The 14,882-nt window shown below is 52.4% G+C and overlaps 2 protein-coding genes across 25 annotated transcripts in view; one reads left to right on the top strand and one right to left on the bottom strand.

The window, feature by feature from the left end:
- Nucleotides 1–9,357, bottom strand: part of PARD6G (par-6 family cell polarity regulator gamma) — a 57,165-nt gene extending 47,808 nt beyond the window's left edge. The window contains exon 1 of the mRNA XM_081262961.1: nucleotides 9,065–9,357. Coding sequence (XP_081119087.1) covers nucleotides 9,065–9,136 — 72 coding nt within the window. The 5' untranslated portion in view covers nucleotides 9,137–9,357. The remainder of the gene's footprint in view (nucleotides 1–9,064) is intronic.
- The window catches only part of LOC308631694 (glyoxylate/hydroxypyruvate reductase B-like), a 218,494-nt gene that overhangs the window by 180,475 nt on the left and 23,137 nt on the right, over nucleotides 1–14,882 (top strand). The gene's annotated exons all lie outside the window — the stretch shown is intronic.

Raw genomic sequence — 14,882 nt, forward strand, 5'->3', positions numbered from 1 at the left:
TGCAAGAGCCCACCTGTGCCCCACCTGTGGCCCCTGTGAGGCCATGTACCCTGCCCACAGGCCTGCTGTTGGCCTTCCGTGTGCTTTGTATGCTCTGTAGCTTGGGGCCTACTGTTAATGTAGGCTTGGTTGGTGTCAGAAGAGGCCCAGAGACATGCGGGACCACAAAGTCAGTGCCAGGCCTCATGTGCGTGGCCTTCAGTCCTGACACCAAGCCTATTTGGAAAGGTGTCACTGTCCCCATTTCACAGAGCAGAAGAGAAGACCTAGCCTAGAAGTCACAAGGCTAGTAATGGGAAAGTGAAAGCCACATTTCAGGGAGCACTAAGACAAAACCTGGAGTGCTCCAGTGGTTGGGGGCGGTCAGGAGTAAGGGACCCCCCAGGTGGAAGAAGACAACTGGGTGTGGATGAGAGGGGCTGTCTACAAGGGAGCAATAAGCACAGAGGGGACTGCTCAGAAGCTGGGCACAGGAGGTCCCAGAGAGACCTGGGGGCTAGGGCCAGCCAAGGTCTGGGTGCCTGGGGCCTGCTCATCTGACCCACCTTTATGGGACTTTCCCGAGAAGTCATTCCATGGCTGGAACCTGGCCTGCAGAGGAAACTGGGCACATTCCAATGTGCGCTCATGATATGTGGAAGAGTCAGGTGGTTTCCGGGCAGAGAGCTGGAGAGGGGCTAAGAGGGTATGGGCTGGATCAGGCAACTTACAGATATAAACTCAGACATCAGGGCCAAGTTGGGTGGAGCCAGGCTACAGGTTCACATGCTGGCATTGCAACTCTGGACCAGGTGTTAAGCTCTGAGCCTGTGCCTACCTGGTAGAACAGGGATGAGGACACATTTCTTGAAAGGCCGCTGTGAGTGTGACAAGAATGCATTCTGGTGCTCACACTATGTGACATGGGAGAGTGAGACCTCTCCTGAGGTGCTTGTTCCCTGAGGCCTGGAGAAGTTCACTGTGCCTGCTCTCACAGGTGCTGCTCAACCTCAGGACCCAAACTTGAACATTTGTGTATGCATCTGTGACAAAGCTAGCTGTGTGGCTGGCTCGCACTGTGGGATATGACTGGTCTTCAGCTGAGCGTGGGTCCTGACAGACTTGCTCAGCCTGTCCCTTTCCTTGTGGAAAGGCAGCTATTTTTAAGGTAATTTTTCAAAATAAAAAGGGTTTATTGTAACTCCATGAGTGACTGGAGCCTGCAGTTCTGGGTGGAAGTGGTGCTCTCTGGTGAGCCTTTGTAAGTGACCTTCCGTGCCTGGATCTGAAGGGATCAGTAATGCTCCAGACCAGCCACAGAGAGCCACTGCAGCACAAAAGGAAGTGGGTGAGGTGGCCAGGCCTGTGCTCCTGGTCTGCACTCCCTGCATCCGCCAGACAGACTGCACAGGGCCAGACATACCCCATGCCAACACTCATGGAAGGATCAAAGGCCCAGACTGCTGAGGAGAGGGGATCTCACAGGATGCAGGAGGCATTTAGGAAGCAGCCCAGCCCCAAGTCGGTGTCCGGAGACACTGAGAAGGGAGGTGGGGGACACTGACCTCAGCGCAGCAGGTGTTGTCTGTTTCTCCTGAGGTGGAGGCAGGGTAATGGACTAGTCGCATGTAGAATGGTGTTGCAATTCAGAGCTGCGACTTAATGGCTCTGCCTTGCTGAGCCTCAGGGTCCTCATCTCTCCAGGTGGGGACTCTACCACATAAGGTGTCAAGAGCAGCAACAGAGACTCTGCCAAGCACACGGCAGGTACTTTAGAGAAAGGAGCCTAATATAAAACTTCACTCAAAAGTGCCACCCACACCTGGACCCTCCTGGGTGGCAGCTTCTCCCACAGGCCTGATCAGGCTTCTGGGGCAGGGAGGGGCCCATAGAAACAGGCTGCAGAAAGAACCTGGGGCAACCTCACAACGGCACATCTCAGCGACTAAGCACCCGGTGCTGATCCTCGGCCAGGCTGTGACCACTGCCTAAGCTGAGAGAGGTACCTTCAAGCCCCTTGCCCCTCCCATAGTGGTGAGGCCACATCCCTGAGAAAAAGCAGCAGGACCCTCGAGAGACAGACCTCACGTGTAGGGCCGCAGGGCTCGTTACCTCATGAGGTGGGAGTGGGGCTTTCTCAAGGCACTGCTTCTCACAACAGGCTACCTGACATCTGCAGCCGCCATTGTTCAGACATGGGGTCATCTTGCAGGCAAACAATGCCACCTCCAGCAAAAGAGGCATGTTCCTGCGAAGTTTTCAGACATAACCGAGCACCTGAATGACACGGTCCAACTCAGCAACTGCTCAGCTTCAGCACAGACTGGCTGCCACCATACTGGTGTTGGTAGGCCCCAGGGAGCTGCAGTCACAGGGTGGGGGTGAGGGGCCACCACCTCCACAGAAGGCAGAAAAGTATATTGTATCACATAGTGACACTCTGTCAGAACAGCGAGGAAGTGATGTTAGGAATGTGGGGGGTGGGCAGCCAGTAGTGCATGTCCCTTGCCCATGGAGAACAGGACACTAATATGGCTTTCATATCTAAATTCCTCTAGAATAGCTTACCACCCAAAGCAATCACATTAAGGGTCCTAGGTTCCCTCTCGGCCCTTTCACACCAGCATACGTCCCCAAAAGAAGTCACTGAGGGGAAGCATTCTGGGTCTGGGTGTCTTAGTCCATCCATCCTGTCTCAGTAAAGATCTGTGGCCATGGACTCACTGATTCATAGTCCAGCCTTTGACAGGAGTACCGATGATGTAAGGTAGAAAGCAGACACATTCACTCAGAAGGCAGGACTTTTAGAAGCAGAGAAGTTCCCCTGATAGGTAGCAGTGACATCCTGAAGCAAGAGTGTAAGAATGGAGCCTCGTGGGGTCCACGAGGGCAGAAAAAGCAGAACTCTCAGCTCTGCTCCCAACCCGCTTCCCCACAATGCCCCACTGCTGTGGACTCAGGGATGGCCAAGAGACCCACAAAAGTAACCACTCGACCTCAGCATTGAATGGAAGGCTATGGAAACTTCACACATAAGCAGGAGCCCTAAATTCTGGAGAGCAAACTTAATGATTTGCTTTAATTAATCCACAAGTACTTAATAAGTGTGATTGAGTCCTTCTGGGATTCCTGTGTCCTCAGACCTGCCACAGCCACAGCGCCACCCTAAATCCAGGCAGGGGGCACAGTCTATGTGCAAAGACAACTCAGTGCTGGGCTGCAGGTGGTGCTGAGGTCACTCCCACAGTGAAGACAGAACACAAATAGCATGGAAATGGAGAAGGCCCTGAGGTTTCAAGTGCTTAATGCTCTGGATGGACAGGCTGAGATGAAGCTCAGGGAGAGGTGGGGCAGGGCAGCCCGGCCCAGACCCCAGGAGCAGGGAATGACAGGGTAGAGCACTCCCAAATGTCTGCTGGAAGAAGCCAACAGTGCTGGATCTTGGAGACACAGAGCTGGCCGTGCAGAGCACTAGGAAGTCAGGAGGCCCAACAGCAGCAGAAACAGTGATGGAGTTTCAGCTTCCTAAGTTGCTATGCCTTGTCGAGCTCATCTTTTCCAGCCCTGCCTACCACTGACCCATGGCACTAGCTTAACCACCTTGACAAGCAGGGAGGGGGCGAGGCACTGGCCTTTCTCAGAGACGCTTTGACAATCAGCCAACTGTAACTAAGTATTCATCACTTTCTTTTAAAAGTAGGTATTTCCTAAAGTAGCCTAACAGACCATTTGTGAATTAGTAGCTAACAGGAATATCCAGTCATTTCTCATTTGAATCAACTGAACAGACATTTATTGGGTGCCTACTGCAGATTGAGCACCACTTTTCACATGTTAGATGCTGAATTTTCCCTTGGAGAATCTGAGGAATCCTGTTAACTTTCTGGCCTCCCAATGTGCTAAACCCAGAAAACACACGAGAGGAAGACTGAAAAGCCCCAGAGGAGGCAAGACCCATACAGGAACCTTGCACCCGCCAGAGGAGCCAACCCCAACCTGAGCCAGCCAGCCTGGCAGGCCTCTCTGTCATAGAGGCAGAGGGCAACCCCAGGGCTTCAACATGGAGGCTGGCCTTGTTAGACAGAGGGCCAACCAGGTGGCCCTGGGGTATCTGGCTTCACAAAGTCATGAAGTTAAGGATTTGAATGTTGTGATAAAGGACCCCCCCACTCTGCCACATCTGCCACTTGCTCTACGGAGGCAGGGATGGTGTCAACCCTGGCTGTCTTTGTATCCCAGCGAGGGCCCTGTGCCTGGCATGTAGCAGATGCTCAATAGAGAAGCAAGCAAATAAGCCAATGAATGGACAGAGGGTGGGACTGGACTTCAGAGAACAGACTCCAAACAGAGGCCCTCCTTTAAAGGCTTGCGGCAGGAACCTAAGGTGTGCAAGAACGATGGAGCTTCTTTCTCTAAGGCACAAGGCACACTCCCAGTGCTTCCATGGCTCTAGACCTGGACAACCAGGGCCTCCTACACTGCAGAGGGGCGGCTGGGACACCTGTATCTATACCTTGGTCCGGAATCCATGGTCTGCAGTTCCTTCCTAAGAGCTACAAGCCCTTCTCCACCAACAGCAGACAGTGGCCCAGCTGTGGATGCTGGAGTCAGGCTGTGGGTTCTGTGGGTTTTAGACCCTGTGCTGAGCTTTATGACCCGGGGTAGGTCAGAGGAGCCTGTGGCTCAGTGTCTTTTTATGCATGATGAGAGGGTGAGACAGCCTTTCTTACAGGTTGTAACAGGGATTGATGAACTGTTATTTACACTTGCAATACATTTGGAACCCATCTGGCACATATATGCACATATATATGGGGGACATTAAAAAACATTAAGAAATGTTCTAGAATGAGGGCTGGGGTTGTGGCTCAGTGGTAGAGCACTCGCTTAGCATGCACGAGGCACTGGGTTCAATCCTCAGCACCACATAAATGTAAAATAAAGATAGTGTCTACCTAAAATTTAAGAATAAATATTAAAAAAAAAGAATTGTTCTAGAACGTAACCTCTGAACTGTAGACAGTGTTCAGGGGCAACTGCAGAGAAGGGCCCTGGTGTGCGCTGGGAAGAGGCTGGCAGGGGTGGGGTGGGGTGATGAGCTGTAAAGGAGACAGCACTTCCTTGGACTCCCAGGTTCATGTACAACTAAAATTTTCCAAGAGGAACTGGGGAGCGAATAGACATGGATTTGACATGGAAACAGCCAACTGGACAAACCCAACCACCCAGCAGTTCTACCGCCATCACTCTCCCCTTCCATAAAATTGGGAGGACTCCGCCCTGTATCTGAAGTGCCCTTGGTCCTAGGAAAGGGCTTGACCCCCTGCCCAGGTGTGGTGCCCCAGGAAGGCTGTCAGAATGCTTTACCACTCCAGATCCTACCCACAAGAGGTGGGCAGCCTTCTGGGTACACTGATGCCACCATGCCCCCAGACTGAGGTGCTACCTGGGTTCCTGACAAGTCTCCTCTGGATGCCACTTCCCAGATCAAGTCCCTGAACCTGTTTGAACACATACATGCACAGTACAGCAAACCAGAGTCTTAAGAGGGTGTAACTGACACACAGATGAGTCAAACCGTGTCCAGGCAGTTCTCAACTGGCCCACGGAAGGCAAGTCCCCAGCCACTCAATAGGGAGGCTGGCCTGGGCTCCATCTCACCCCATGTCTCATCTCAGAAGGAAGGGTGTGCCCCTGAAGCACCATGGTGGCCAATGAGATCAGCTAGCGATAATATCTTGGGGATCAGAGGAGACATGCTAATATAAGGCACTGTGCCCAGATGTCCCCAGCAGACTGGCCAGCCAGCACAGGATCAGCTTGTGCCAGCTTATTCCCACCCTTTGGGAGTGCAGAGCTAGTGCCGAGGGCAAGGCCCCTCTAAAGATAGGACACCAGCTCCACTCAGCACCACCTGCACTAGCAGCTCTTATAACTGATAGGAAAAATGATACAGGACAAGAGCAGAAAATTAAAAATAGGTATACAAATAGCCAATACAGTGAAAACCTTCAAATCACTCAAGAAATGCAAATTCAAACAATGGGACATGGTTTTATTTATATAGTCTGGAAGGTATGAGAAAATGCCCAGCACTGGGAGAAGAAGAGGAGAGAGAGATGGATGGACAGATATCAAACAGCATAGAAACTGGCAGAAATGAGTGCCCAGAACATTCGGCAATATTTATTAGCCTTAGAAATGTGCATACCAAGTGCTTACCTAGCATGACAGAGGCCCCAGGTTTGATCCCAGCATCACACAAACACACACACACAGAAAGGCCCACAAATGTGCATACCTTTCTTCCAAGTAATTTTACTTCTAGGGGTTTGTCCTAAACAAACAATAAGAGCCCTGCACTGACTTAACAGAACCAAGAATCTTCACATCACACACACACACACACACACACACACACACACACACACTCCTTTATGTGAAGACTTAAAAACACTGTTTTACTATGGAAAAAAAAAACTGAAAGTAATCTGAGAGATTGGTTAAATTAATATATTTTAGACATGAGAGGGCCTGAAGAACTTTTCAGCCCAGATCTCGAAATGCCAGAGGATCCTGATCCACAGAAATGAGCTCTTGCCATGGTGGGCTCTGCTCAGTCTTAGATTGCGCTCAGATTCATTGACTCTCTCCATCTTGGAAAGTACGCAAATCAGATATGATGCTCACTTTACACAAGACAACTGAAGCTGGGAAAGGTTAAATGACTTGTCTGAAAGCCCCAAAGGTAGCAGGTGGCAGAACCCAGGTCCACTCAGCTCTCTGACTGTCATGCTCTGTGGTGCTCCGTCCAGGTTGCACTAAGTCCTAATCTCATGAAGTTCTGCCTCCTATATGGTGACAACAGTCACTCTCTGCAGAGAAGACTCCACAGTAAGTACCTGTGGGAGGGCATGTGCAGAAGGAAGAGCCATGTGGACCCTCTGACAAGCAGCAAGTCAGGCTGTGTGACAGGAGGAGATATGACAGCTACTTCAGGGGGCCCAGGTCCATGAGGCCTCCTGAGGACTCCCAAGTCCAAACTCCGGACATGACACTCACTGCTCTTGAACTTGAGTTTCCTGTGGGGCATGGGGCAGCACCTCTCTACTGAGCAGGGCTGGAAGAGGCAGGCAGACTAACACCCCTGGACAGGCAAAGGCAGATCCCTACTCTAGCCCCTGGCAGCCTGCACAGGCCCAGTTCCAGAACTGCAGGGTTAGGACCAGTGAGAGCACCTCCAGATCTGTCCTAGGGCCTTGCTATGTTTGAAAAGGCACCTCACACAGCTACTGACTACCAGAACAGTGTTCCACACTGACCAACTCACTTAAATTGAAGTAGGCACTGCACAACAGGCAGCAGGAGAGGTCCCTGTGATGAAAGGCCCTGTACCTGACTGAGCTGGTGGCTACACAAGTGAGCACTCAGCACTGTGCTGATATCCACAGTTGGCATAGGCCACATGGTGCCAGTCACATAAGACGTCAGCTTTGGGGGAGGCAGGATGAAGAGTCTTGGGGTCTATTTTCTCTCACAACTATTGGTGAACTACAATGATCTCAAAATAAGAAACCCCAAACACTAGGGGCTTAGTGGCTACTGTACAGAGCTCAGTAGGGCAGATTCTTCAAACTCCCTCTGCTACTGCGGGTCCTTCCTTCACAATCCATGGATAGCACACCGGATCTATGGGTTTGGACCAGAGAAGATGGGCATGGACAGGGATTACCGAATTAGCATTTGGGGAAAGGGCAGGAATTCCAAAAATGACTGTGTCTTCCCAAGAGGAAAGGAAATCCCGCAACTCCGGGATGTGGCCATGCCTCTTGCTAGGTCCCCCACGAACCCCTGTGAGGGCCTTGGAAATCCTACACCGATGGATCCTTTGGGCCACCTGTAGTCTAGGGTGGGACTCGCCTCCCCAGAGCCCAGGCGAGAAAACACTGGTCCTGTGCCCAAGATGAACACAGAGCTAGTGGCCCGGCCCCTTTCCCACCACTCTGGCAGCTTCCACCTCACTTTACCGAGAAAGGGTACGCAGCCAGAAAGGGTGAGCGGGCCACTCAGTTCTCAGGCAGCAGTCAGCAAAAGGATTAAGGGCCCCTCTCCCACAGGGCCATGAGTAACTGCAGCTCCTCCTCTGCCCCCTGTGTCCACCACAGAGACCCTCCCAGACAAAAGAGTCTGCTGAGAAGAAGCCGCCCCCGCAAAGGGCAGAAGCGCCAGATCCTATCAACCAATTACCTAGACACGCACACTGCGCCCGCAAGTTAGGGCACGCTCAGCCTGGCGCAGGCATCAGGAGCTGGGGCGCGCCCAGGGTGGGGGTCTGGGTCTGGCCCCGGGACGCGCGTCCTGTAGCGGGTCAAGGTCTGAGCGCCCACGGAGGTGAGGATGTATGGGCTAGGGGCCCGCCTCAGACTTGGGGTGTGAACTGAGTTGGGGGCACTCCCGGGCGAGGTGTCTGAGTGGGGGGCACGTTTGGGGGTGGGGGTGGCTGGATCTCGGCCAGGGGCGTGCCCCAGGGGTGGGGGCTAGGGGCACGACCAGGGCCAGGGAATCTGGTACACGGAGCCAGGTTGGGTGGCGGGCCCGGCCCTGCCCCTGTAGCCAGCGACCAGCCTCCTCGCTGGTAACGAGGCTTCTTCGTAGTCAAGGAGGCGGCACAGCAGGGTCCCTCCCCGGGCCCTCCACAGCCCGGAATCCGCACAGTCCCGTCCCCCAGTTCGCCCCGGAAACGCCGCCCTCCCTTAGCGTGTGGCGCGCCCGGGTCGCCTCTTACCGTGTAACAAAAGAGCAGCTCTCGCGGAGCGGGTCTGGAGCGTGCACTGACTGTCCGACAGCCCTCAGTCCCAACAAGACCCTCCTGAGGCTGCCAGGCTTTGTGTCTGTGCAGGGGGCGGGAAGAAGGGCCGGGGTCCCCCATGCACATCCCACGAACCCAGCGCACAGTGGCGCGCGGTGCCGGAGCTCGAAAGTTGGCGCCGGTCGCTTCCCACACCGCTCCGGTCCCCCTCCGCGGGGAGCCCGATCGTTTGCCAGGGGAGGGGTGCAGATCGTCGGGCAGCCCTCCTGGGCTTACCTTGCTCTTGACTTCCACCGCGCTGCAGTCGTAGAAGCGCAGGGTCTGAGACTTGTGAAAACTCCGGTTCATGGTTTCGGCCCCGATCAGTCTCGTTTCGCCCTCAAAGCTCAGGGGCCGCAGAAAGACTCTTGGGGGCGACGCCCCCAGACGTCGGCCCCGGCTCCGGCCCCGGCCCGCGCTCGCTGGGGCGACGGGTTGCCTGGTGTGCCGCGGGCCGGAGCTGGCCTGGCCGCGCGCCTCCGGGACTCCAGGGGCCGCGCGCGGGAGGAGCGCGGGGACGCTGGTGCGCGCCGCTCCGCCTCCCCACGCCCCGCCTCCTCACGCCCCGCCTCTTCGTCTTCCCACGCCCCACCTCTCTACCTCCCTGTCTCCCCAAGCCCTGTTTGCACCCTGCCTCCCTACCTCCCCGCCTTCCCTAGCCTGGGAGGACCCGGCTACGCCCCCACCCGACTGCTGTTCGCAGTAACGTCAAGTTTCTTTCTCTGCGTTCCCGGAGCCTGGGAATAGAAGCACCACCGACCTGCGGGGCGGGAGGCCGGTGGAGGAACTCGTTTGGTTTGCCTCCAAAGGAGGCCTGGGAAAGGAGCTCACTTGCCGTCGTCTTGGGTAATTATTCATAAGGGTGCTGGGGAGAACCTGCGGAGACCTGATCTCTTTGGGCATCACCTGCCCGCACTAACTGCCAGGCTGCAGGTGGGAGAAGGTCTTTCAGGGGGGCGAACTCCAAAGGCGCAGTCAAGCTCAGGCCAAATGAAAAGGGACAGGAACAGGTAAGAACGCCCCTCTGATGAGAGGGAGACTTGAAGGCAGCTAACATAAAAAAGGAAGAAATGTGGAGAAAGGTGGCACCGATTATTAGCGACGTCCCTAAGGACTTGTTAATAAGCATCGGAAAGAGTGAAAGAAACCAAGATATAGCCTGACTCTTGACTTCGTGAAGAAGTCAGAAAGATAAGTAACGGGGTTTTAAAAACACTATTGTAAACCGGACTCGACGGTGCAGGCCTGTACTCCCAGCTACCCAGAGACCTCAGGCGGGACCGCAAGTTCCAGGCCAGCCTGGACAATTTAGCAGACCCTACGTCAAAATAAGAAAAAGGGCTGGGGATGTGGCTCAGCCGTAAAGCCAAGCAAACAATAATAATAATAATAAAAAAGACTGTTGTGTTCTCCCAGTTTTTGTAATTTGCAAGTTACATAATTATAATGTTGCCATAACCTCATTGCACGAGAAACATGGTGTATCCAAGGAGGCGAAAGTAGAGTGAGATCCCTGACGTGGTGGGACTCCACTCACCTGAAACCTGGGTGCTGTAGGTGCCCTCCACCTCTCTGCATGTGTATTCATATGTCGTGAAATGTGAGCATGCTGTTTGTCCAGTTTTGCAACCTGCTTTTGTCACTGCTTGTTGCATGATTAACGTTTTCATTGTGTTTTTAGAAAACACATTTTAACTTGTAATTCCAGCCGGTCCGGAAGCTGAGACAGGAGGATTGTGAGTTCAAAACCACCCTCAGCAATATCAAGGTGCTAAACAACTCAGTGAGACCCTGTCTCTAAATAAAATACAAAATAGGGCTGAGGATGTGGCTAAGTGGTAGAGTGCCCCTGAGTTCAATCCCTGGTACCAAACCAAACCAAATCAAACAAAAAAACACAATTTAAAACTTCATGTCAGGGGCTGGGGATGTGGCTCAAGCGGTAGCGCGCTCGCCTGGCATGCGAACGGCCCGGGTTCGATCCTCAGCACCACATACAAACAAAGATGTTGTGTCCGCCAATAACTGAAAAATAAATATTTTTTAAAAAATTCTCTCTCTCTCTCACTCTCTCTTTAAAAAAAAACAAAAAAAAACTTCATGTCATAAGCTTGATTTATGATCATTCTATTTTTGCTGAATATTTAAGATGTTTCCAATGCTTAGTTTTTATATAATGCCCTGTTTCCCAAATTTGCTTAGTTTTGTATCATTTATTGAAAATCAACACCTAAAAATTGAATTATTAGGCCATTAAATACACGTATTTCTCATGCCTTTGGAACAAATCACCAAACTTCATTCCCCCAAATTTAATTTTCATTTACTTTTGTTACATATTTATCTTGTTACAGGCCAGGGGGCTAATGCTAGGCCATAAAGGCTCAGAGTCACAATCCCTACCCATGAGAGAGGCACCAGACTCGGCAGAGGGTCAGATTTGTAGATGGACTCCCAAATAGACACATGTGGGGTGAGCAAGCTGAGAACAGTGCCAGGGAGCCACACTCCACAGCAGCCTGGGCAGAGGAGTGGCTTTCTTTGAAGGGGAACTTCTGAAAACTGAATGCAGTCTTTGGACTTCTGAAGAGTCAGGCCTTCCATGATCACATGCTGCCCTATCTAGGGAAACCTTGTTTATGGGTGGGAGAGGCGGAGGAGCATCGTGAGGGGAGGAGCTCCAACCCCGACACTTCCGAAGTGGAGCAATGGACAGCATTCTGGGAGTGGGGAGGGGAGGAGGGAAATTGCAGGTTTGGGCTCTGGGTAACAAGCATCCCTTCCATGGGAAGGTGGGGTGTAAGTGCCCTCAGGCTGGCCTTGAGCACCAGATGGGGTGCAGCATTCTCTGGAATCCTGTGGGAACCCTGCGGCTCAGAGTGTGGTTCCAGGCTAACACTCTCCTAGGGCTCCTCATCAGGGCACCACCCAGACCTGCTGAATCAGAGCTCTGTGAAGGAGGTCCTAGGCCTATGAGCACAAGGACGCTCTAGAGGGGCTGTACCCAGCTCTTAACCACTGCTGCCCTCAGGACTTGGTTGGCATTAGAAACAGCAAGAGGACGAGGAAGCCACTGGATTTCTAGCTGGGCCTCAAGTCTGACATCGGGTTGGGTGTGGACGGGCACAACTCTCAGAGCCTTCAGCAGGAAACGTTTTCACATTCTGGTCTCAGAGATAAAGGCAAATGTCCCATGGGTCCTGGCCTGAGAGCCTGTCCTTCTGCACAGCTGTGGGGTCATGGAAGTCTCAGGAGGAATTGTTGGTGGGCTGGTCTCAGTCAGAAAGTGGGGAAGAAAATAGGGACAAGTCAGGCTTACTCTTCCTCAAGCCATTGTTTCAAAGGATCAGTCTTTGGAAGTGACCAAAGTCAGGTGTGTTGAATTATTAGGCCATTAAATACACATATTTCTCATGCCTTTGCAACAGTATATGCTTGTAGTCCCAGCCATCAGGGAGGCTGAGTCAGGAGGGTGGCTTGAGCCCAGGAGTTTGAGGCCAGCCTGGGCAACACAGTGAGACCCCAACTCAAAAACAAACTGCTGAGTCAGGTGCAGTGGCATATGCCTATAATCCCAGTGGCTAGGGAGGATGAGGCAGGAGGATGGTGAGTTTAAAGTCAATCTCAGCAAAAGCAAGGCACTAAGCAACTCAGTGAGACCCTGTCTCTAAATAAAATACAAAATAGGGCTGGGGATGTAGCTCAGTGGTTGAGTGCCCCTGGGTTCAATCCCTAATACCCAAACAAAACAAAACAAAAGTGCTGCCAACTGAGCACAGACCTGCAGAATGCATGCTTTGGGTTGTTAGTATCCAAAATGAAATTTGTAGGAGACTTCAAAATCCCAAACACATAGGTCAGAAAGAAAGGAGTTTGGCAATTCACTATGCTTTTCACTTTTCAGATAACAAAACACAAAGAGAAATTGTGTTTAAGATCCCTGGTAACAGAATTACCAGCCTAAGGGTTGGGCCCACCAGGCAGCAGAGCTCAGTGGACTACCTATGGTGAAGGATGGGTGTCAGGTCAGGAGGTCCGAGCAGGAGGCGGCCCTGTGAGGTGCAGCAGTGGTGGAAACTTCATGGGCATGCTGCATCTTAACAGGGGGGCATAGCCCCCAGGGGTTCAGGGGTGCTTGGGGATGGATGTGCCAGTGCTTTCCAAGCTTAGAGGTGCCCATGTTTCTGCTGCTACTGCACCATAGGATCAGATGTCACCTTTCATTGATCAGTGCCACACTCTCAAGCACTTCGGGCAAAGGTCTCCAGGACTGTTGGGTATGCTGAGGAGGTCAGGATATGGAGTTAACACAGGAGAAGGCGAGACAGGCCTGGCAGGACCAGGAGCAGGAGGTTTCAGGCCCAGTGGTTCCAGCTTGTGAGCATGGACAGAGCGGGAGGCACAAGGTCTCTGCTCTACCCAGCTGCTCCTCTGAGTCCCACATTTTCACCCCTAAGTAGGAGCCAGGGAAGCCACTCAAGTCCTTAACCCACTGCCCGACTCACAGGGAACATGCAAATTAACATGGTGCTGATGTGTAACGGGGAGCTCAGGATGGGAGCTGGTTCCACAGGTGCTCGGCAGGTACATCCCTGGCTGCACTGCTCCTGCTTTGCACAGAACTCCTTCTCTTGGAAGGGCATCTCAGATGTGGTGCTTCAGGGAACCTTTCCAAGTGTTGACATGTACTTTCTTTCTGGCTATTTGCTTCCCACTTCCACCTCCTGCCATCCATTAGTCACCCTGGCCTTTAGCTTCCTGTAAGGACCTGAGATTGAAGACTTTTATAGACATCTAAAGTGTGCAGACCTGCACTGCCTTCATTTTTGGTCCTTGACCCTGGAGACCCTATGCAGGAAAAGTCAACGTGCTGTGAAACCAACAATTAATAAATCGCAGGCTCTGCTGTGCCCTGGGGATCTTCCGCACTTCAAAGAAATATAAACAACACAAGACATATCTACGTATTTAAAATGAAATTGTGCTTAGAGAAATTTCATATTGAGCTTTCTCTTTGAAGATGATACTTTGGTGTAAAAGTCTCCTAAGAAAATGTGTTCTTTAAAGCAACAAAAGTGAGCTGAAATTATGAACATAAAGTATCCATTTCAGGGGTAGAGTCCTTTTCCCCTATGGTTTAAGATGGAGTGCCCAGAGAATTCAGTTCAGATCCCCTTGTGGCTGCACCTTGTCTCCATCAGAGTGAGCTGGGCACACCCTGGGGGTCACAGCTGGAAGGATGCTGTCATCCCTTATGTTCTGGCACTGGCAAGGCTTGAGGTGGGCAAGAGCACAGAGGGTGGGGTGGCAGGTGGCAAAGACTATGTGTGTGCCCCACAGTTGTGCCCCAAGTGGGTCCCAGCTCTGGTCCCTCACACAGGGAGGATGCAAGGTCAGGGGTGGCCTTCATGAGCCCCAGGTGCTGATGTGCTCCCTGATCCCCATCATGACTCATCCTGTCAGTATCCCTACCGTGGCCGTTCTCTTCTCATGCTCAACCCCCTGTCCAAAGGGCTTCCTGCCTCCCAGAGTTCACTGGGCAGCAGGTGTCCTGGACCTAAGTTATCCCAACAGCTCCACTGGTCACACTATGCTCATTTGTTTTCTGTCTCTGACCTCACACTAGGCTCACAGCCTGCTCTGCTGGTAGGTGCATGTGGATTCTGAGTTGTCCTACAACAGTGGGCTCAGGATCCACGCAGAGCTGAAGGGCAGGTGGTGTGTCTCTGCTTGTGCCCCCCAGCCTCAGTGAAGGACATGACCTGGAATGAGGGATTCTAGGATTCAGGGGTGTTTTCTTATGGAGGTTGTTCTGTGGAAGTGGTACAGTCTGACATTACTACCTAACCAGGTTAAGTGGGTGTCATACGGGTCAAAGGTCTAGGCAACAAAATTATTGGCTAATTCCCAGGAAAGAATCATTTCTCCTTTTTAGCCACAAGATGGTCCTAATGGTGATCATTTAAAATCAAAGGCAAGGAGCAGACACAGTGAGGTCATCTCAGGAGGGCAACATGGGACATGAGATGGGTGGCGCCTGCCCTGAGCCACGACC

This window comes from Spermophilus citellus, assembly GCF_964194105.1.
Source record: "Spermophilus citellus genome assembly, chromosome: 12".
Taxonomy (NCBI): domain Eukaryota; kingdom Metazoa; phylum Chordata; class Mammalia; order Rodentia; family Sciuridae; genus Spermophilus; species Spermophilus citellus.